The sequence below is a fragment of the Aspergillus brasiliensis genome (assembly GCF_001889945.1).
Source record: "Aspergillus brasiliensis CBS 101740 unplaced genomic scaffold ASPBRscaffold_6, whole genome shotgun sequence".
Classification (NCBI taxonomy): Eukaryota; Fungi; Ascomycota; class Eurotiomycetes; order Eurotiales; family Aspergillaceae; genus Aspergillus; species Aspergillus brasiliensis.
In genome coordinates, this window is record NW_027137447.1 from 607220 (window position 1) to 629213 (window position 21994).

At 49.4% G+C, this 21994-nt stretch overlaps 8 protein-coding genes across 8 annotated transcripts; 4 read left to right on the forward strand and 4 right to left on the reverse strand.

Annotated features, from left to right (window-relative positions):
* Positions 1-649: 649 nt before the first annotated feature.
* On the forward strand, positions 650-2447 carry egl3 (putative extracellular endoglucanase/cellulase; the record flags this gene model as incomplete). Its single annotated transcript, XM_067622734.1, has 5 exons — positions 650-746; positions 795-1003; positions 1061-1125; positions 1180-1277; positions 1330-2447. 5 exons carry the CDS (start codon positions 650-652, stop codon positions 2445-2447), a joined length of 1587 nt encoding a protein of 528 aa, XP_067478969.1.
* Positions 2448-3332: 885 nt separating this feature from the next.
* ASPBRDRAFT_43112 (uncharacterized protein) lies at positions 3333-3753 on the forward strand. The gene is made up of 2 exons (XM_067624923.1): positions 3333-3355; positions 3451-3753. Exons 1-2 carry the CDS (start codon positions 3353-3355, stop codon positions 3727-3729), a joined length of 282 nt encoding a protein of 93 aa, XP_067478970.1. The 5' UTR covers positions 3333-3352; the 3' UTR covers positions 3730-3753.
* A 647-nt stretch (positions 3754-4400) lies between these two features.
* On the forward strand, positions 4401-8317 carry ASPBRDRAFT_30121 (uncharacterized protein; the record flags this gene model as incomplete). The annotated part of the gene is made up of 3 exons (XM_067622735.1): positions 4401-5755; positions 6273-7170; positions 7235-8317. The coding sequence occupies 3 exons, from the start codon at positions 4401-4403 to the stop codon at positions 8315-8317; spliced, it is 3336 nt and encodes a 1111-aa protein (XP_067478971.1).
* A 70-nt stretch (positions 8318-8387) lies between these two features.
* Positions 8388-10073, reverse strand: ASPBRDRAFT_152311 (MCT family MFS transporter). The gene is made up of 4 exons (XM_067619343.1): positions 9739-10073; positions 9543-9649; positions 8906-9489; positions 8388-8854 (listed from the first exon to the last, which is right to left on the reverse strand). The coding sequence occupies exons 1-4, from the start codon at positions 9992-9994 to the stop codon at positions 8425-8427; spliced, it is 1377 nt and encodes a 458-aa protein (XP_067478972.1). The 5' UTR covers positions 9995-10073; the 3' UTR covers positions 8388-8424.
* A 502-nt stretch (positions 10074-10575) lies between these two features.
* On the reverse strand, positions 10576-12122 carry ASPBRDRAFT_43120 (uncharacterized protein). Its single transcript, XM_067624924.1, has 4 exons — positions 11911-12122; positions 11686-11815; positions 11499-11625; positions 10576-11426 (listed from the first exon to the last, which is right to left on the reverse strand). Exons 1-4 carry the CDS (start codon positions 12079-12081, stop codon positions 10652-10654), a joined length of 1203 nt encoding a protein of 400 aa, XP_067478973.1. The 5' UTR covers positions 12082-12122; the 3' UTR covers positions 10576-10651.
* A 1327-nt stretch (positions 12123-13449) lies between these two features.
* On the forward strand, positions 13450-14211 carry ASPBRDRAFT_575702 (uncharacterized protein). The gene has a single exon (XM_067627763.1). The coding sequence runs from the start codon at positions 13517-13519 to the stop codon at positions 14018-14020; it is 504 nt and encodes a 167-aa protein (XP_067478974.1). The 5' UTR covers positions 13450-13516; the 3' UTR covers positions 14021-14211.
* Positions 14212-15708: 1497 nt separating this feature from the next.
* Positions 15709-16740, reverse strand: ASPBRDRAFT_43121 (class I SAM-dependent methyltransferase). Its single transcript, XM_067624925.1, has one exon. The coding sequence runs from the start codon at positions 16667-16669 to the stop codon at positions 15869-15871; it is 801 nt and encodes a 266-aa protein (XP_067478975.1). The 5' UTR covers positions 16670-16740; the 3' UTR covers positions 15709-15868.
* Positions 16741-18354: 1614 nt separating this feature from the next.
* Positions 18355-21956, reverse strand: ASPBRDRAFT_177385 (uncharacterized protein). The gene is made up of 4 exons (XM_067619855.1): positions 21700-21956; positions 21440-21648; positions 21261-21389; positions 18355-21205 (listed from the first exon to the last, which is right to left on the reverse strand). Exons 1-4 carry the CDS (start codon positions 21816-21818, stop codon positions 18411-18413), a joined length of 3252 nt encoding a protein of 1083 aa, XP_067478976.1. The 5' UTR covers positions 21819-21956; the 3' UTR covers positions 18355-18410.
* Between the last annotated feature and the right edge of the window lie 38 nt (positions 21957-21994).

Genomic DNA, 21994 nt, shown 5'->3' on the forward strand with positions numbered 1-21994 from the left:
ATGGTGGCGACGATGCGGACATGGCTGTTTCCATTAGGTGGCTAAGCCTTGAGTTGTAACAACGGTCTACGCGCTCTCTCCACCACCACCCCAGCGTTCTCCCAAGCACTTCGGCGATATGCCGTGGTGACTACCGAGTCTGGATCATATTCAGTGACTCTCACATTTTTACAGCGCTCAAGAAGCTGCATTCGTGGCTCTTTTTTCCTGTTTTTCCGCCCGTGGCGTATCCAGATATTAAGGGTCGCTCAGGGACCGGCGCTAGCCCAGCGCCGGTCCAGTGCCCTTAATTCGGAGGAATCGGACGACTCGGCGAGATGTTCTCGACTTCAGGGAGTCCACTCTAGTGGATGGATCCCCTGGCGGGCCACAAGTTAACTGTCTCAGAGAAAGCACCCCGAGGCGTCTGCTGAGATTAAGCTGTGGGACCAGAGAAATGATAGGGAATTATGGGATGGTTGCTTTTGCCCGAGTGATCGATTATAAGTATGGGGAGGACGAACCGTTCGTTCGTCCTCCTTGGCACATCAGATTCAAGACTGGCTCTTGACATTCATTACTTGTCTTCTATCTTGTGTTTTCACTCCTTCTTTCTTACCTTAGTCATTCATTCCTTTGATCGACCAGTTCGACGTACATTCTTTTCAAAATGAGAATTAGCAACTTGATCGTTGCGGCCTCTGCCGCCAGCCTGGTGTCCGCTCTCCCCAGCCGCCAGATGAAGAAGCGTGACTCTGGCTTCAAGTGTGAGTGATGCTTGTCTCGGCTTCAATATACCACTCTAACAGAACTAGGGGTTGGTACCAGCGAATCCGGCGCTGAATTCGGCTCCGCTCTCCCCGGCACTCTGGGAACCGACTACACCTGGCCCGATACCTCCAAGATCCAGGTCTTGAGAAACAAGGGCATGAACATCTTCCGTATCCCCTTCCTCATGGAGCGTTTGACTCCCGATGGCTTGACCGGCTCTTTCGCTTCGACTTACCTCTCTGACCTGAAGTCGGTATGTTATGGTTCATGTCTCTGATATATGGTTTTGCAAGTCTAATGGGTTATCTAGACTGTTGAATTCGTTACCAACAGCGGTGCCTACGCCGTTCTCGACCCCCACAACTACGGACGTTTGTAAGTGAAAACAGCATGATAGCATAGATGGCATTGATGGTTAACAACCTGCAGTGAGGGAAGCATCATCACTTCCACCTCCGATTTCAAGACCTGGTGGACGAACGTCGCTACCGAATTCGCTGACAACGACAAGGTCATCTTCGATACCAGTGAGTAGACCTTACTATACTATTTATACGAGGAGATATCTAATTGGCCTAGACAACGAGTACCATGACATGGAGCAGTCCTTGGTTCTGGACCTCAACCAGGCTGCTATCAACGGTATCCGTGCCGCTGGTGCCACCACCCAGTACATCTTCGTCGAGGGTAACGCTTACACCGGTGCCTGGGACTGGACTGACAACAACGACGACCTGTCCGGCCTTACCGACAGTGCGGACAAGATCATCTACGAGATGCACCAGTACCTTGACTCCGACAGCTCCGGTACCTCGGAGACCTGTGTCAGCTCCACGATCGGCCAGGAGCGCATCGAGAAGGCCACCCAGTGGCTGAAGACCAACAACAAGCAGGGTATCATTGGTGAATTCGCCGGTGGTGTCAACTCTGTGTGTGAGGAGGCTGTCGAGGGCATGCTCTCGTACATGTCCGAGAACTCTGACGTCTGGGTTGGTGCTTCCTGGTGGTCTGCCGGTCCCTGGTGGGGAACCTACATGTACTCTCTGGAGCCCACCGATGGCACCGCCTACTCCACCTACCTGCCCATCCTCGAGAAGTACTTCCCTAGCGGTGATGCTTCCTCCAGCAGCTCTGCCTCTGCCTCCGTTGCCGCTGCTACCTCCGCTGCTACCTCCGCTACCTCCGCTGCTTCCACCACCACTGCCGCTTTCGTGCAGACCACCACCCCCGCCACGCAGGTTGAGATTGCCTCTTCCTCTTCTTCCTCTTCGGCCAGCGCCGCCGGCCAGACTACTCTCAGCAAGGTCGCGTCCAAGTCCAAGTCCCCTTGCAAGCTGTCCAGCGCCACCTCCAGCGCCGTCTCCAGCGCTGCCGCTGCCACCACCCCTGTTGTCGTTCCCACCACCCCTGCCGTCGCCCCTACTACTTCCAGCGTCGCTTTCGCCACCACTCCTGTCTACGTTCCCACCACCACTGCTGCCGTTGCCCCCAGCCAGGTTAGCTCCAGCGCTGCTGCTAGCAGCAGCGGTGTCGTCGGCGTCAGCGACCCCCAGGGCCCCTCGGCTACCAACTCTGCCGGTGAGGTGAACGAGTACTACCAGTGCGGTGGTCTCAACTGGACCGGCCCTACCGTCTGTGCCAGCCCCTACACCTGCAAGGTCCAGAACCCCTACTACTCCCAGTGCGTTTCTGAGTAAATGCACTCGCTCCGGACGGATACTTATCTGAAAGAGAGAATGGGAAAAGGGGAAGAGGGGGAGGAAGAGGTAATAGAGGGTCAAGGATAAAGTTGTTCACATTCTTGTATATAACTTTGTAAACACTATAAATCAAAAGCGACCCGTGGTCCCGTCTACTTTCATAGCCTACATTCCATCTACAGCGTCAGCTCAGTTACAACTCCGTAGCAACCTCCTATAATGCCTTTCTTGTATTATATTTACTTATTAATCAGTCACAAATCAGACCACCCGTCCCGTCCATTTTGAGGAGAAAACAGAGACGGGAGGATGGGGGACGGCGGGGGAGGGATGCTGAAACACCGACCGAAACAACTAAGATCCACTTCAACGGCGGCAATCACGGGCATATGCGTGGCCCATCGTTCGTTTGTGACTGGACTGTTATGGATCATGATACATAGGAGGTAGTATGTGGTTTCAAGAACGTTTTCTTTCCGCAGTTAACGGAAATCTGAGGGATTTACAATTTTTAGCATTAATATGTTCGCTGATGGTGTTGCTGATGGCCTTATAGGTAGGTTAGTTTTGGTTTTACCGCGGGCTTGTAACGGGTAATAGGATTAGATAGATGGTTTACCCGGTATTGGCTTTCTCCGTGATATTGGTCTAGGGTGTATTGGGGTTATTAGGTTCAATTGGGTAGGGGTAGTATAGGTACTGTCGTTTTCGTTGTGGCTAGAGGCTGACTGCAAAGTACCTGACACTCGCTTTATGAGCCCTTCTGGAATGACTCTTGTAGTTGGTGTTGTGTGATAGTCTCGATGAAAGGGAAAGTATCCTTCAGGATTGATATTATCGGACAACGAGATTTATTAGGCAGTTTTTCATGTGAATGAAGACCGGGAATTCACTACTCACTGATGGTTAGTGTCTTTCAATTCTAGTCCTGACGGGATAGATGTCATTGGGGAGTAAGCTATGGAGCAAGATGAACGTTCTCTCGTTGACATTATATCAGATTGTCCGTTCAGCCAAGGTGACAAGGCCTACTGCTCTCAATAAAGCCAAGGGATGGCCACCACCGACAAGAAAAGCTAGCCAGTGCGGACAACACAGCTCTGAATGTGGTGTCGTATTGTTGCAAGCACCATACCTGCAGCGCTCCGTCTGCATCCTCGGAGCAGTTTGCCGTTTTAAGCAGGCGGTGTTAAATTTCATGGTTCTTACAAGCAAGCGAGCACCACCAGAGCTCGTTGTGTATGTGGATGACGATGAATCCTGCCCGCAGTGTTGGTGAAGGAGTGATTGTCTACCTAACCCCGCATCCCCGCACTCTTCTGCACGTCTTCAATTCCTTCAATTCCTCAAAAGGCCTTTAATTGGCGTGCAACTACTCCCCGCACCACCAGCCATGCCGCTTGCAGTATGACTGTATGCATCCTTGGGTTTGGATCATTCGATGTCATCTCTAGGGATGCTGTAATTGCGCTGATGTATCCCGGCAAATAGGCAGAGCAATTCCGATGTGAGTAAGTGGCCTCGAAGCAAGAGAAGTAGACCCGCTACGCATACTACTACATTATTGAACACGCACGGTTGGGCCATCTATCAGTAGTAATCTGATGAGTATGGTGATCGACACCTCGGAGATAACGCAGAAGGTGCATAAATGATGGCTCCTTGTATGGCGCCACCGGAAGTGGAGGATCCCATGGATGCTCTGGTTCTGACAACACTATTCATCGGAAGCTGGCTCGTCTATGTCCGAGAATTTATTCGCACAGGCCTTTCGGAAGCCAATCATCACAACAGAAGTTCTGGTACAGAGATGAAGACCGTTGGTGGCTGTGAGGTGGGGACTGCTTGATCGGTGACGATGACTATAAAACCAATTGCTCTCCTGCTAGGAGAACAAGGACCCCTCTTACCCAACGGAACGGTTGTTGTCGCTTTGCATATACGTCCAATATGGGCCTGTCCTACAACGCCGTCTTGAATCCCCTTGTTGGGTTGGCATTGCTCGCTCAACTCGCTTCTGCCTCTCAAGTGCCTGTCCCCATTTTAAAGGACTTCGATGATACTGGTGTCCTTGGTGGGCTCTACCGACCAAATACCACGACTCCACACTCGCGCATCGCTATCTATATCATGCATGCGGAGCAGGACTACACGTCCTTTGTCGGCTGTACCGAGCTCCAGCAGCGCGGATTCACTGTGTTTTGTGCCAACAACGAAGCTAGCAAATCCGGATACATGTCAGACATCAATTTCGAGGATATGATGCTCCAGGCGAATACGGGCTTGGCCTGGTTGCGCAACCAGACTGATATAGACAAGGTGGTAATTCTCGGTCACAGTGGTGGCGGTGCGATGATGGCCGAATATCAGAACGTCGCAGAGAATGGGGTGTCCGCGTGCAATAGTCCAGAGAAGATTTATCCTTGTTCCAGTACTCTGGCTAGCCTTGAGCCTGCGGATGGCCTGATGCTGCTGGATGCTAATTACGGCATCTCCACCATGGGCCTGCTGAGCCTGAACCCGGCTATCAAAGATGAGACTAAGACCTCAAAGCTCAACCAGTCTCTCAACATCTATAACCCCGATAACGGATTCAGTAATGGCACTCAGTCGAACTTTACTGCGGAATTCAAAGAGCGATTCGTGAAAGGCATTGTGGCTCGCAACAACCGTGTCCTGGAACATGCCCAGAACCGCCTCAAGGAGATTGAGAAGGGCAATGGGATGTTTGGTGATGACGAGCCCCTTACCATTCCTGCGGCTCTTTACCTTGCTACCAACAACCTCTTCATTTCTCAAGACGTTCGGTCTTTGCATCACACCACCTATCCTTGGACTCTGCTTGAAGCAAACGGCACGAGCAAGCAGATTATCCCCTCCGTGCGTGTCCCGTCCGGCTGGGACGATGTCTCCAACTCCTGGGAACAGGCTGCTCTCAAGACCACTGTCCGGCGGTATCTCTCCACTCTGGCCATCCGCGCGAACGAGAGCTTCAATATTCTGGCAGATAATTTGGAAGGCATAGACTATGAGTCCACCCAAATGGCACCTGCGGCCTCGATCAAGGGCGTCAGCGTCCCGCTTTTGACCATGGGGATGACTGGGCACTACGAGTACTTGAACGCTGAGAAGATCCATCTCAATGCCGTCAAAAGCAACGATACCTCGATCGCGTTTGTTCAAGGTGCCCAGCACGGTATTTACACCTGTACTGAGTGTGAGTCGTACCCTGGGGAATTTGGAGACACCGTCAAAACTTGCTTCGATTATGTTGCGGGCTGGTTGTCCGAGCGTGGTCGCTTTCTGTGAGCCTTCGCCTCTTGCAGGACAAGAATAGCCTATATTATATAGCATACCTGCAATATTATCTGCGAAAAGCCAGAACCTGTGTTACTATGTCAGTTTGCGTCCGCGTTTTTTGCAAATCTCTACAACGGTGAAGTTGCTATGTCATTGCCGGTATAGGCCTTCCTCTTTGCAGAATGTATGATCTTCTAGTTGTAAGCACACAACAGATCAGTAGTTTGTAGTCTTCATTGTATATTGTTTCTTTTCGTGATAGAACCTGTGTCTCGTTATTGAACAAGTAACTAACTTGCTCGAAGCATTTCGTGGAGGCTGACAGGCTGACTCAGCGATGTCACCTGCCCGCTCTTCGGTTGTTCGCGAACGGCCGTCTCCCCGAGGTTACTTTGGCGTCGCATCAACTCTCCGACCACGATTTCCTAAGCTAATTATTGAGTTGACCCCTTACGATTTAGTCTGCCATAATCTGTTGGAATGAGCAGGTCGGATCTTATCTGACCGACTGACTCGCTGCAGCGCCCAAACGAGCGTCCCCATGGAATCTGCACGCCGCTATAACGTCGAACGGTCCTGTCTGCGCTGCCACCAGCGCAAGGTCCGCTGCGATAAGAGCTCTCCATGTGGGTCTTGTATACGAGCAAATGTGCTCTGTCAATATCCCGGTCCAAATCGCGTCAAGCGTCGGCCCCCCAAAGTACACAACTCTGATGTCATTGCCCGACTGGAGTCACTTGAGCGCTCAATCGCGGCTCTGGCTGGAAACCGATCGCTGCCTCATCTTCAGCACGAAGTGACGGACGGACGCACCATTCCTGCGCCAGGTGCGGGGTCCCCTTCTAGTAAAGAACCGTCCCCGACGGGCACAACTGCGGTGGCGGAGCCATCGTCGCACGACGGTCTTCTAGTTGAGGATGGCCGGTATATCAATGAACAACTCTTGTCTCGCGTTTTGGAAGATGAGAAAGATCTCCAATCTGCCATTGGGACACCTAAGAGTGATGCCAGCAGCTCTAGACGGCCACTTTCGCTTAGAGCGGAAGGTCTTCTTGTCAGTCGCTTTGTGGAGGAAGGAGATATCTATGCCCTCCACCCGTGTCAGTGGCAGGCAACACAGCTCTGGCAGACGTTCTTGAACCGCATCGACCCGATAATCAAGATACTGCACGTTCCGTCGACTCAGCCGCGGATATTCGCAGCTATCAATCAGCCAGCGGCCGCGCCCGCTGATCTCCATGCTCTGCTTTTTGCCATCTTCTTTGCGGCCACAACAAGTGTGCTGGCTGAGGACCCAGCACATGAACAGAGGCGATCGGAAGTCAAGCGATACCAGCAAGGGCTAGAACTTGCTCTCTATCAGTCGAATTTTCTGGACTCTCCCACTTTGACGTCGCTGCAGGCGATGAGTATCTACCAGGTAAGCAGCTGGCTAATATTGCTAATCGTGGCCTAAACTGTAGCTTATGACACTAAATACTTAGATGTGCTTGCGCTATTACAACAGCGGTCGATCTGGATGGACGATGCGAGGGTTGGTTATTCGGGCAGCACAATCGATCGGACTTCACCGTGACGGGAGACACTTTAAATTATCTCCATTGGAATGTGAGCTCCGCCGCCGACTCTGGTGGCACATTTGTACTGCTGATAGTCGGGCGGTTGAGGACCACGGGGTTGGTGTCAATAGCGGCGAGGAGGTCTGCGACACCGCATTCCCTGCGAATATTGACGATCAGGACCTTTCTGCTACGGCGACAGTGCCACCGGAGTCCCAAAACCGCTGGACGGAGATGACGGCCTCCCTGATCACAACAATAGTGAACGAAAAGCGCCTGGAGTTGCATCGCACACTGACAACCAAAGCCACTGGCAAGGATCCTGCTGAGATAGTGCGGGAAGCAAAAGAGCACGTCTACAATGCCTATACGCAATATGGCGATCTGAACATCCCGATTCAGCGACACGGCATGCTGCTAGGGGAGAATCTAGTGCTAAAGATGGAAATGTACGCGAATCAAAAAGCCCTTCAGACACATAGCAACGCGACATCGGTCGCGGAGCGCCGTGAGTTGCAGACCAAAACTCTGGACGTCGCCTGCCAAGCCCTCGAACGCACAAATCAAATGTTCATCGACCCGCTTCTCCGCGGATATCGCTGGCTCTCCTCTACATTCATGCCTTATTTTCTCCTCACCTACATATTGTGGCACCTCTGTGTGTATCCACTGGGGGTGCACGTTGAACGTGCATGGCGAGCAGTCAACTTAGTCTTTGACCTCACCGAGAAGGATCCATTGTGGCCAAACCCGGGGCCGAAGTGGGCGATAATCACTCGCCTGCGTGACAAGGCGTTGCATATCCGGGATACGCAGGTGGCCGCGGAGCAGGCCGCGCGCTCAGTTGAGACCCAACCAGGTGCCGATCAAGCAGAGGCGCCCATGGTAGAGTCATTTTTCGACTTTGTGAACTGGGACATGGGCGTCCTCGGGTTTCCAGACTGGACTGGCTTAATGCAGAGTGTCGACATAACGGGCTTCGAGCATCTGATGGACACTCAGATTTGAATCGTGCTTACGCAAGATCACCGAAATAAGAATATACACATTAATTATATTCATAAAAGAAACCAAATCGCATGAGCAGAGAATGTCAGAATCGCCAAGAGGGAAAATCAGAACTTCGCCTTAAGCACCATGCCTGTTTGACGAATGCGCGTCATTAGGACACACATGGTGCCTGCCAACAAGAAGATACCCGAATAGATCTTCATGCCCGTGTATGACCCGTCATCGCGCTGCAGAATCGCGCCCGCGATAGGGTTGGTCGTCAGGGCACCAATCGAGGCGAATAGGAAGAGGACACCAGTCCAGTAGCCCATTTCCCGGAGGGGAGCGATCTTTGCCACCAGGGCAGCGGACAAAGAGAAGTACGCGCCAGAACTGACACCAAAAAGGACCGCGAAGACGATGTTGCCGGGGTTATTAGTTGCAGGAATCCAGAGCGCTAGGACCAAGATGCCCGTCAATGAACAGACCACGACAAAGATGTTGTAGGGCCCGACTTTATCGGAGAATGCGCCAGCCCCCATTCGGCCGAAGAGACTATCTCCATTAGCATACATATTCTTCTCAGAGCATACTCGGATCACTCACCTTCCAGCATTCAATATCGGAACCAGATATTGCGCCAGATTCGTACTCATCCCGTCCGCTATGGCCGACGTCTCCATGTAGTTGATCGGGATGAACACCCCGAAGGTCAACAGGACGAACCCAGAAACCAAGAACACCATCTTCAGTTCCTTGTACGGTCGCATCAACGCCTCCTTATCCATCCGTTGCTTCAAGGGCGGGATTCTCGCCCGCACAGTCAGGCAAGTGATGACCAGCAACCCCAGGATCAAAAAGGCAGCGATGCGCATCGCCCACCCGAAGCCAACACGAGTGATGAGCCGGTCCACCATGATAGGAAAAATCACACCTCCGGCACTTGACCCGGAGGCGATAACCCCATACGCCGCGCCGCGTTTCTTGTTAAACCAGCTGGGAATGGAGCTCATCGATGGCTGAAAGATCGCACACAGCCCCATAGCACTACAGACACCCTGCGAGAGCAAGACCTGGTAATACTCTGTAGAAATAGAGGTCATCATGAGACCAAAGACATGGAGAATGGAGCCTGCGATGATGACCACGCGAGCACCGAGTCTATCACTTAGAGTACCGACAATGGGGCCCTAATAAGATCAGCCCCAAACTTTACATATAGCATTAGGAACAAAGAACCAACCATGAAAAACATGAAAAAGACCTCCAACGAAGGAATCCACGCGATCGTACTCGTCGAGTAGCCCTTGAGCAGCGTCGTCTCATAATAAGTCTGAAAAGTTCCAATACCTGTCTTCATTAGCATATATCCAACAAGCCAATTCCCCATCTTTCCCTCCTCAAAACAGACCGAGAAGGAGTAATAGAGATGAACATACTATTAATCCACCCAAAAGTACAAAAATACGCACACCACGCCCCCAACACAACCAACCACGCCGCAAGTCCCCCATCAGGCGGAGGACCCGCCGTTCCCCACGGCGATTGCGCCGCAGGCTCAGTATGTGCTTGCTTTTCCGTATCGGGGGCTACTTCTGAGTCTCGTAGAGTATTTTGAGAGTTTCGATCATCTTTCTCGAATATATCTTCACCTGGGGGAGTGTTTATTGCTGCTGCGCCATGGGAAGGAGACATCGTCGATTCCGCTTGTTGGATTTGGGCGCTGGGTGGGATCAATATTATAGATGCAAAAGAGCGGAGAAATAAAAATTTGTTTTATACCATCTAGGTAGGTTAGAAATTCTCCTATCTTGAGTAAACTAGATAATAAATAGGGCTGGCATGGAATGGGTTGGGCTGATCTCGGCGCGGCTCGGACGTTCATGAATGACCGCTCCTCCGTCTCGCGCTCTCGCGCTCGGAGGGGAGGATCGGATCCGATGCTTAGTTTAGGGGTTGTTTGTTCTGCTTATTAGATGAACACGTGTAGTAAGATTAGATGACTGTTTGCTTATTTAGAATATAGGCTGAGGGTTCAACCAATAAGATGATATGGATCAGAGGTTATGGGTTGGTTTGGGTGGGGGCGGAGTATATAATTGACAGAGGATGTGGAATTGCTCTTCTGTAGTGGTAGTAGGACTATGATAGCTATTCATCTATAGAAAGATCTCTTCATTATTTCTGAGGGTAGAAAGTATAATGTCGGAGAATTATATGCATTCGGAGAAGCACAATGTGACTTGTCATGAGGCGTGTATGCGTAAGTGCATACGTCGCACATGTTGCAGAGTTAATCTAATCTAATCAGAGATAGTTAATACCCCATAACTCAGTATAGTTACAGCTTCATCAAGCAACAACCGCCTCAAACAAAGCATTAGAACCCACTCCCTGAGTACCCCCCGACCGCCACACCTTGACCACCCTAAACCTCGCCTTCTCCAAAAGCTCAATCCACTGCTTCTCGCTCCGTTCAAGCGAGCTAAACAACACCATCATAATAATATCCATCGAGGCCATGAATTCCGACGCCCGTTCCTCAGGAGAGACGTTCTCATTAACTAGCAAAACCGAATCATCAGCCATAGCCTCCCTCACACGACCAAGAACTTCCAACGCCTGCTTATCAGGCCAATCATGCAACACTGTCCGCATATAATATGCCTTGGCAACTTTTATAGGCTGCGCCTCAAACATATTATAAGCGATAGCTTCAACACCATCGACCAGGGGGGTCTGAATTCCCTCGATAATACTAGGCAAGTCCTGTATAACTAGTCTGCCCACCACGTCCGGATTCCTCTGCTTGAAACGACAAATATCATGGCCCTTTCCACCCCCAATGTCGACCAGGAGAACGCGGTCCGCATTGGTTGTTTTCTGGAGGCGCTCTTTCCAAGGATAGAATTCGTACCATTGCTCGCCTTCGACAGATCGATTACCGCTCTCCATGTATACGTGGAAGGCGTTCTCGTCCTCTGGGTTTTCGCGTAGCCAGTCGAAGTAGTGTCCCTTGGTGGCGTGGGCGAGCTGGAAGGGCGTGTCGTATGCGTCTTGCGGGGTATGGTAATTTCTGGCGTGGAGGTATCCGTCCAGGTAGGCGGATGCGCGTAGGCTGGGGTAGCTGTATTTGTTTTGTTTAGTTGGTGTATTTGAAGATGGTGTGTGACTAGTAAGTACTACTAGGGAGGCATACTAATGCGTGATCATTTTACTGTACGGACTGCTGGAGGCGAACATCGCGGCTAGAGGTTGGGGTTGGTATTTTTCTACCCCTGTTTCTTTGAAGATGTGCTTGGTGCAGAGTACCCGCATGATGCGCACTATGAATGTCAGGTTAACACAGGCTGAGGGTGATTTGGGTTGGGTGAGGGGGGGCTCACCGAGGATGCCTTTGTCACCCTTGGTCTTTCCATCCACCTCAGTGGCTGTCATTTCAGCACCGTTCGCTGCAATGAAGGCATCGAAGATGCCCATGCTCATGCCGATGCGGATAGCAACGAGCTTATGGTGCTGTGATGGGTTAGTTTGTCGGGGTGTTGAATGTTGAATGATCCAAGGCTATTGATGCGGAAAAAGAATCCGAGATGAGGGTAGTGGAAACTTACTGCAAAGCAGATCTTCTGAAGTGTCACAAGCGGGGGTTCAACAGCCCTGCGGAGTCTCTCGATCGCGTCTAGGAGTTGGTATCGAGCAGTATCGGGGATATTGTCTGCAGGGGACAGCTTGGATAGGGCCGTGTTTATGGCGTTCGTTATGTCGGTTACGCTATCAGTCATGGTGGGTTGATATGCTTTGGGATGGGATGGGTTTGTCTGTGCGTACGGAGTATAGAGTACAATGTATGACTATTAGGGAGAGGGCAGGTAGGGTTTCTTATATGCAGAACCACTGTACTGCTTTTGCTTTTTCTGTTGTTGAACTATCTCTCTTCTCTTCACTGATCAGATGCTGAGTGTTCTGTCAGAAGACTCACGCTCGTCTCGGCTGACCGGAGTATCGCCACATTTGCTTATGCTGTCTTTCACCCAGACCAGTTTCGTCAAAAATCTACCACTAACGCTGTGCTAGATGCACACATAGACTAGAAACTGTCGATCTTCCCACTAAATGATTTGTCATGTATGGCCGTGTGTCGCCATCTCTGATGACCGAGTTCGGCCGGCAATAGCATGGTTGGTGGATTCCGCAGTGCGCTGACCAGTCCCCGTTGGGCAGAAGTCTGGGTGCAGGATCCAGGCAATATAGAGGTACCTATTCAATGAGTGGCTACGCATATCGTTTAATATCCAGCATTTTCTCACTGCACGAAGATGAGTTGAACAGGACACACTCGATGGACTATTGGTTTCACCATCATTAGCAGCAGCCGGCTGCTAGATCAATGAGACGAAAAGCTCCTATAACTCTCAGATCTAAAAGGTAGTTGAAAAGAATGTGATTGTTTGGGATGACAACGGTAAATCTCTGACATGCCGAAGGGGCAGGAAAGTCTCCACTGTCCTTTCAAGAGATCTTTTGAGAATTGTGAGAGAATGCGTAGATAGCCTCATGTGAGGAAGGTTAAAGTGAGGGAAGTTCATGGAGTTGTCTCCAACAGAGGTCACTGTGATGCAATATAGCAGCTTGACGGGCGAACCATCCGGACTGACGCTTACCCTCTCACTGATTCACTCCTATTCTACGTATCTGAGTTTGCTATACTCATCGTTGACAGCCCATTCATTCACTATATACTCCATTATGCATCCGCTCATCGATAGCCTATTAACTGCTATGGATTATCCCGGCACTTGGTTCTTCACCAGGGTTTTTCGAAATCCAAGATTACCAATACTTCGACTTCCTCCTCACCTTCTCGAAAAAATCTTGAACCTTTTACCTCTACCATCGCAGGCTTGTCTGATCTTAACTTGCCATAAACTCTACCACACCTACAAGCCAATATTCCAAGATCCCCGACTCCGATTCCCCCGGTTACTCGCTAACCGCGATCCTACTATCAGTCTCGACCAAGCTGACGTGCCTCGTAACATCTTCCTACGCCAACTCCAAGACAAGGAGTGGGCTTTCTGCAAGGCATGCCTTAAGCTTCACCCACGGACCCAGATGGGAGATCATGATATCTGCCACCCACAAGCCGGGATCGTCGACCTCTGTCCCTGTATTAGTCTCACACCTCGAGACAAGCGCTATTTGGTCCGCATTTGGATCATGGGAATATCTAATGCGGATCCACGATTCGAGCTTCTATGGCGTGGGCATCCAGGCTTCCCGCCAAAGATTGCCAAGAATTGCGAACGGGTACTGGTGCACTACTGTACGGTACACGACCACCCACATGCCCGGATAAAACTGAGAGTTCAACTGTATCTTGGCTATCAGAATGACACGTGTGTTCTCGTGGTGGAAACGGACTATAAGATTGCCTTGTATTCCTGGCCCCCTCCGGCTTCCATAACACCATATTTCGGATGTCCTCACCAGGATTTACTTTCTTGGGCGTTTCATCCATCTCAGAAGAATACTACATGTGTAGTCTGCAATGCGATGTTTTGCCGGAGTCGTACATCTCCGGCTCATGGTGAGGAGCGGGATGTGTATGTAATAAGAATTCTGGGAGAACTGAATTGGCCGGATATAGCATGGCAGGACCAATGTCGGATTCGGGATCCTATATCTTATAAGCGTCTCTGGGCGAGCGATACAGGGATATGAGGGATGAGGATTCTTGCTTGTTGTTGCTTTGCCTCTTGCTCTGCTGTGGGAGTATGGCTCGGCAGTGATATTATATTGTATGCCTCAGGCTTCTATGAAGAGAAGTAGGACCAAGGCAGACACATCTTAGCTAAAAAAAAAAAAAAAAAAACTAACATACAACAGAAGGTGTATGTCGGTGGTCACCCAGCACCCTAGATTGGCTATTACTGCTTTATCAGTCCATTCAGTCATCTTCAGGTCGTGTAATAAGATCTACTTGTCAGGGTAGAAAATCTGTCGACTAGGTAAGGAATCAACCACGAAATACCGTAGATCTCTAGAGGACTGACAAAGATAGCCTACCCTTACAAGATAGACTAACTCTTAAGAAATTAGTCGTATAGAACATGGAATCGCTATCTTATAACACTTATGAGGGAATGGGAACGTTATCGATGACCTCCCGACTCCAGCACCAGCGGGAATACGTCATGCCAGGGACCTAGAATAGGGTAGGCATTACTCTTATAAAAAGCCTAGCTGACTCCTGGGACTAAGAACCTCAGGCATGAGTGGAATAAGGAATATAAGTATACATCTGCTATCATTTGGTAGTTCTTGGTCAATAAAGGCTCACTGAGCTCCCCAATATTCTGCGGAATTTTCTAGATTAGCCTCCGAGGTGTTGGTATACACAAGGCAGTTTAGAGTTCTTAATTATATAGATCCCTGATATACATGAAATATATATACTTCCAATATAGAGAGAAAGTCTGGGTGCTAACTGCTTTCTTTTAGAACACTATAAACTATAAAAAGATACGTGTATCATTTTTATTGTATTGCCTAGATGAGGTTTAGTAAACTGGGTTATACCCTATTGCAACAACAGTGTCACATCCTTTAATATCGGTTCAGATTTATTCCAAACCTGCAATGGTCTGTGAACGGCTAGCCATCATACGTAAACGTGTGCCATGCTCAGGAGGACAATCAGTTTTTGCATTCGGAAGCACGATTGTTCGGAGATACTACTATTTTCGAAATCAGATTCTCCTGACTTGAAAAAGTATATTTCTATAATATATCAGACTTTTATTCGTATTACCTAGTATACATCGACGAATCTGGGTGTGATAAAACGCGCAGGTTTTAGATGAATAGGGTCGTTACTGCTTGGTAAGGCTTCTATATAAGAGTTTCTAGTTCTATTATAACTAGATATACCAGATCCTGCCTATGTATATTCAGGATCGTATAATCTTTTTCCGTGTTTTCCATGGTTTGATTGATGTAGTAGTATTTAAGGACTTCATCACTGAGCTTCAATACTGCGGAGGATTGTCAGAACCGAAGTCTATTATTATAAGAGATAATACACCATTTCATCATTCTGAGAAGATTGCACAGATGCGAAAATAGTGTATCTGCCACCATACTCGCCCCCGGACCTTAATCCGATTGAGGAATCCTCTGCTAACTGAGGTTACTTTGAATGTGAGCCTAGCCAAGGGTTGGATTCCTTCCTTGAATGGTGTATCAGAACTGTTGGTGCGAAAGAAGAGAGCGCAAGGGGTCATTCTCAGCATACCGGTATACAGATTGAATCTTTGGGTCATTGAGAACATATCACAATGACCCAGAATAATTGATATTGGTCTACTTGACCCACCACCACCAGTACTACTAAAATCTTCCTTACGTGTGTTTTGAACAATCTATCCGTTTAATTCACTGTGACTACTTTTCGCAAGGATTCTTTTACATCTTCATAGTTACTTTCAAGATGCTATGATGGGCGTGAACTCCTAAGACTCGGGGATTCCCGAAGGCAAGGCACGAAGGTTCGCGAGATAGGAACGGACATCACTTCCAGCAAAGAATCTGTCCATGTAAAAATCCGAGCCATCCATCCTCATCCTCCAACCAGGCTCTCCACGCCGTTGCCATCCGCTCCAAATCCATTTGACTAGCAAATCCTTCCTGAATTGCGGTCACTGCGAGACCAGACGAGCGGGCTCTGGCCTCCATTGCGCCGCCCCAATATCTCCGTTCATCGGGACTGCTGAAACACCACGATCCGGTGCTCTTCTTCAAATTCTCTAAAGGAAAACCAGCCTCTTTCGCCCAAACGTGAAGCCGGCTCCCCGCTTTTGTATAGTTGCCTTTCGCTTGCCGAATGCGGACCTGAAGATCCCGCCAGGCCATTAGGCCTTCCGAATCTGGGTATATGGTTGAAACAATAGACTCCTGTACTGCCACAATTCCCCCCTGCTTCACCACACGCCGCATCTCCTTAAATGCCTGTACTGGATCTGCAATATGCTGCAAAACCTGGTGTACATGAACAGCATCAAATTTATTCTCGGCAAACGGTAGGTCGTGTATGTCGCCAACTTGGAAGCTGACATTGGTCACTCCTTCAGAGGTGGCAAGCGATCGTGCACCATCTAGTGGATCGGGCACATACTCCACACCCACAACGTGCCCGAGGGGAACTTTCCGTGCCAGGTCGATGGTAATAGTGCCTGGACCGCAGCCAACGTCAAGGATGCTCATGTTCGACTGCAGATAAGGGAGAAGATAGGCTGCGGAATTCTCGGCATTCCGCCAGGAGTGTGTCTGTAGGACTGACGAAGAGTGATCGTTCGTGTAGGCTTGAGGCATCTTGCAAAGTAGACCTGAGATAAGTATCTCTCGTAGTGTCTACCCGATAGACCAAGAATATGAGACGGGGCACTGGCCGCTAATGTATTTATATCATGACGCGTCTCAACTCCGAAGATAGTGGGGTATATAGGCCTGAACTCCGAAGGCGGTAAGATCATGGAACTCCTGAGGATAGCGGTGAGCGCAGATGAAAGGTTGCCTTAAGTGATGGAGAGTGACATTGATATATAATAGAAGGGATTCACTAATAGTCACCCGCCCAACTACTAATCTCCCGGCGTGTGGCTTGAGTGCAGCTGAGCGGACGGGGAAGCCCTATTTTCCACACCCTGTGGTCGTATGTACTGATTGCTACTAGTGGGAGGACTATAATGAACAGCTAATAACTCACAATGAAACCTATGGCTTTGGCTTATACAGTTACCTGCTGCCGTCTATTGTGGGGGGAGTCCCCATATCGAAATATCTAGAAAAATTCAGTAAACCTGACACAGTTTGCGGATGCTGCCACTTGCTCCGTTGAATCCTCGATAAACCCAGTCCCTTTCCCTAATTATAATGCATGACACATCCCTACGTAGCTGAATCAAGCGTGACCAAAGGTCAAGACCACGACTTTCAGATAAAGCTATAGCTAAGATGGGCAGATACTTGTTGGAACCCTTTGGAACCCTGATGCGGGTATCGTTTGGGGGTACTGGGCCAACGACACCTGCCAGGGATGTAGCGTACAATGCCGGCGGGTAGTTCGTTTCCGCTGACTCAAATGTCGAAGAAATGAGTCTGGTGTGGCCTTTTCTTCTCGAATGTGCTCGGCTTTTCGGAGATGGCAAGAGGAGGATGGAATTAGCATGGGGAAGGTGATGTAGCCAGCGGCGTTCCCTATGTGCCTCATTCCGCGGGGAGGCGAAAAGGGAGAGCAACATCATAGCAGATGTAGGGCCTGGGGCAATCGGATGGTATAGCAATCTGTAGTGAAGATCATTATGCTGTCGTGAGGTGTTTTATCAGTGAGGGGGGGCGCGGTTGACCATAACACTGAGAGCACCATGGAAACGACACAATCTCTCCAACTTCTCCCTCTTGTCTCCTTTCTTCATGTCTCTTCTTCTGTGTTCAAGGCGTGTATGGAAGGAAGAGATATCATTTCGAAGTTGATATGGCATTGCAGACGGGCCCATGAGAGGTATAATTATGATAACGCAAGGAAAATAGAATAGTCTGTATCGGTCAAGGACTTATTACCTCACAAAGATTATTACAAGAATTACTGAAAGTTGTTGATTACTCAGAAGATAGATATGAGGAATACGATGCTTCGAATATCGTCCCTTTAGGAGTAGCAGGCGTGCAGAGCCGTTACCAAGGCCCGCCATATCTACAACAGATCAATTGGAAGGAAGGGTATCCTGTCAGGATCTTCCATCGTAAAGGTCGGTTTTCATTTGTTGTAACTATGTAGATTGGCAGATGCTGAAAGTTCTGAAGGCGAAAACCATTGGTTCCTAACTTCGCAAAATGTGAACAGCGCAGGAGTTGATGGAGTAATATTCATACGCGGATAATTGCTTGAATGTAAGAAAGGACCCCCAGTTCTGTGCATCATTGCTCAGGTCCTGTTCGCGCGAAGATTGATATTTAGTTGCCATATCGTGATCCCTTTAGATACTTGCTTTTTGTGAGTCTCCAAAGGTCTAACTGCAGCGGAATGGTCACTTACCCTTGCAACGACAGATGATTATTCAAAGTCATCCTCATCTTCATTCTCATCCTCAAAATATGTCCCGTTTGTTACCAGCGAGTCCTTAAAAGAAACCAAGAGTCTCGCTGCAGCATAATGACCATGATTCTCCGCAAGCTTCACGGCTTCATGATAATATTTCTGATGCCGACCCACAATGAGTGCTCCCCGATCAAGCAGCAGATGTAACATGTCTATCCGCCCGTGTTCGGCAGCGCCCATCAAAGCTGTGCGCCCATATCTCTCTGCTGGCTTTCCATTGGCATCTGCCCCGAGGTCAAGCAGTCTCTGAGCAATGCCGATGAATCCGTGCATAGCCGCGATTTGTAAAGCGGTCGCACCACCTTTCGCGGCAGCGGGGCCATTGACATCGGCCCCGTGTTGCAGGAGAATATTGAATATTTCCATATTTCCATCTTCAACAGCGAGCTGTAACGGTGTACGTCTGAAGGAACCGCGTCCCAAGTAATTGACATCAGCTCCTTTCATCAACATCTCACGAACGACCCACACCAATTGTGCCTTGACAGCAGCTTGAAGAGGATTATATCTACATTGCTCTGATTCAAGCCAGATATCGCCGCTAAAATCAACGTCGAGTTGCATCAACTCTGCCAGGTTATTCTGGTTCTTTGATAGTATCACCATGGTTAGGGCACGGGACACGCTTTTTGGATGCCACGTTATTCCAGCCGCGGAGGCCCACTCGAGAAGACATGTGAAATGAGTGTCTCCAGCCTTTCGACTTGCTGCAATTTCAAGTACTGATTTGACGTCATCCCCCCAATGTTTTATCCGATGACAGTCGTCGTCGGACGTCAATCGAATTGCGAGTGACCGAGGTGCTCCGGTAAAGTCCACGTTTGTCTCTCGAAGTAGTTCTAACGCAGCCATTGAAAATTCCATCAACGCAGCTGCCACTGCTGTTGGGGCCCTTCCCGAAAAGCTCCTAAGTAGAACTGGTAGAAGACCAATATGCCTCTGTATCGCATATGTGAGAGCATCGTCTGTCACTTCGGCACCACGCTCCAGCAGAGCTTGTATTAATCCCATGTTATTCTTTATGGTGGCTGCCTCCAGCGGGTTTGCCTTAGATGAGGTGGTGACGGTATGTCGGGGCTCGAGCTCCTTATGGGCGTCGTTCTGGAGCAAGAAGTGCGCTAAGCCTTCATGTTCAGCCATTATAGCAGCTGCAAGAATCTGAGGGCCGGATGAAGAGAGGACGTCTGCTAAAAGTCCTTTTTCTTGCATGAGGACGGCAGTCTGCAAATTTCCGATTTTCGTCATTCCGACTCCAACGTATCTAGCACCGGCGCGCACCAGCTTGTCGATCACCGTATCATTCCCAACTTCGAGAGCGGCTGCAAGGACGCTACCTGGAGCCACTTCGAAGCGGTCATTCATTCGTGCATTTGAGTTGATCAAAACATCGACAATGCGCGTGTTATCTTCCTGAATTGCTATCATGAGAGCCGATGGCGACTTCTGCACATCACATGGCTCTCTATCGACCTTGGCTCCATGCTTGATCAACAATTCGCAAAGAGCAAAGTTGCTCTGCTGGGCGGCATGCTCGAGCAGGGTATATTTTCCATCGTCAGCAGCTCGGACATCGGCGCCTGAATCAAGTAGAACTTGAACCTTTTCAATTCGGCCGTACCAGGCCGCTATGGTCAGTGGAGACAGATACGGCGGCGAGGAAGGAAGTCCGTTTGCACAAACAGTAACACCAGTCAAAAGTCGGACAATACTAAGATCACGCCCTTGGACTGCACAACCCAGCAGACAAAGCCGCCACCGGTCATGTTTACCGTTCAAGGAGTACGATGTCGGAAGATATCCATTTAGCTTTGCACCTCTGGCAAGAAAAAGCTCAACAATCCACACGTCCCCTTTTTCCACCGCCGGAACAAGAAGATCTGGATCATCGCGCCCAGCTGCCACATGCTTGTCAAGGTAGATGTTCAATATCTCCTCAACTAAACTGAGTTCCAGTGGGCCTAGACCAAAAAATTCCATAGCGGTTTGGGCACAATCTCGTGTCACCTTTGCGCCTTGCAGAAGGAGTGCCCGAACGGCCCCCCACTTTGCGCTTGATATGGCAAAATACAGAGCAGTTTTACCACGCTCATCACCAAAGCCATGTTCCACATCGGCACCGTACTTGATCAAAAGATCAATAAGGCGAGGGCACTCGTGCTCAGCAGCAAATTGTAAAGGAGTCAAGAAGCAGATATCCTCCTCTTCTTCTGTCATTGCCTCTATCAACCCATCCGGGTTCATGCCGGACCGAAGCATCTTCTCAACAATTTCAATGTCCCTTATCCAGAGTGCACTTTCAAATACCTTTTCTGCGATGGCTTCAGCGGTGGGCTCACGGGTCGAGAGCAAAGTCCTGAGATGATCCAGATCACCCCAGCCACTATCCTTCAGCAGTCCGAGGATTAACCTGGCATCACGCTCCTTCTGTTCTTCGAAGAACATGCCTGAATCTTGGAACGACAAATTATTTGAAATGAGGTATAATACGACACTCAAATGATCTCTGAACCCTGATTTCAAGGTACTCAGGTTTGTTGCCAATCTATCAAGTTGGCCTTGCTCCATTTCTGGCATGAGAATACTCAGAGCTGCTGATGCACGTGAACCACTGTAGGTATTTCCAAGATGCTTAACGTTTGTCCAGGGTACGATTGAGCTCAAGCGTTGCATTAACTCAAAACTGGCACCTTTGATGACGTTGGCTGGGCGCGACGAGTCCACGAAGAGAGAAGAGGAAGGCGAATAAGGTGCTGGAAAGATTGTCAATTAATATTCAAGTTCGTGTCTGTGTCGAACGCATCTTACCTCGCTCTGTTGGGGGATCAAGAAATTTCTCGAATCGCAACCAGGGCAGTGAGCGGTTCCACGAGAGGCACATCCCGGTTGTTTGCGGAGTTGTTACGAGATAACCCTCGGGGGTTTTTGGCGAGGGGGCTAACAATTGGTCACTTTCATGTTTAGATGAGATCAGAGCTTCAACTTACCATACTGCGCTACGGTCGACACGAAGCCCTTTCCGTATTTCGCTTTGGCGATCTTGTTAGGATGAAGCTGAAGTCCGTCTATGAAGACCTCACTCTCCTTGCCGTCTCGCTTCCGTTTGGCCACTCGTTTCGAAATCCATTCATCGTCTCTAGATTCGGAGTGTTTTCTAAAACCCCACTTCTTGAGTTGTCTAGTGTATGACGCCTTGCTGTATTTCTGGTCAGCTGCGATGTTGGAAAGCCTAGTAGGTCGTGCTTACCTTTTTCTCCACGAGTGCTGGGTTTCCATATAGCTCATCACATCTTCTAGGCTTCGGTTCTCGTAAAGATATAGTCGTTCGATCTCGCTTCTGTATAGGTCCCATTGCTGGCTGGCCATGTTGATTGACAGTTTCACTGGGTTGTGGGAAGGATAATGATAAGGGCCTGGAGGAGGGGGTATGCAGTCCTTATATGCCAAAGTCCAAGGCCCCAACTTTTTATTTTCAGGGCGTTTATTGGAAAATTCATAGCCTCGTCGTCCTTTTCGCGCGTCAGGCAACTTCGAATCTGACC

Coding starts and splice junctions, on each gene's coding strand:
- ASPBRDRAFT_152311 (XM_067619343.1), bottom strand. CDS start 9,994: ATGTCTCCTTCCCATGGCGCAGCAGCAATAAACACTCCCCCAGGTGAA. Junction 9,650..9,738: donor TACTTTTGGGTGGATTAATA/GTATGTTCATCT, acceptor TAATGAAGACAG/GTATTGGAACTTTTCAGACT. Junction 9,490..9,542: donor TCTTTTTCATGTTTTTCATG/GTTGGTTCTTTG, acceptor TGATCTTATTAG/GGCCCCATTGTCGGTACTCT.
- ASPBRDRAFT_43121 (XM_067624925.1), bottom strand. CDS start 16,669: ATGCCTCAAGCCTACACGAACGATCACTCTTCGTCAGTCCTACAGACA.
- ASPBRDRAFT_43120 (XM_067624924.1), bottom strand. CDS start 12,081: ATGACTGATAGCGTAACCGACATAACGAACGCCATAAACACGGCCCTA. Junction 11,626..11,685: donor GGGTGACAAAGGCATCCTCG/GTGAGCCCCCCC, acceptor TGACATTCATAG/TGCGCATCATGCGGGTACTC. Junction 11,427..11,498: donor AGTAAAATGATCACGCATTA/GTATGCCTCCCT, acceptor AAACAAATACAG/CTACCCCAGCCTACGCGCAT.
- ASPBRDRAFT_177385 (XM_067619855.1), bottom strand. CDS start 21,818: ATGGCCAGCCAGCAATGGGACCTATACAGAAGCGAGATCGAACGACTA. Junction 21,649..21,699: donor CAGCACTCGTGGAGAAAAAG/GTAAGCACGACC, acceptor CCAGAAATACAG/CAAGGCGTCATACACTAGAC. Junction 21,206..21,260: donor TGATCCCCCAACAGAGCGAG/GTAAGATGCGTT, acceptor CAATCTTTCCAG/CACCTTATTCGCCTTCCTCT.
- ASPBRDRAFT_575702 (XM_067627763.1), top strand. CDS start 13,517: ATGGGAATATCTAATGCGGATCCACGATTCGAGCTTCTATGGCGTGGG.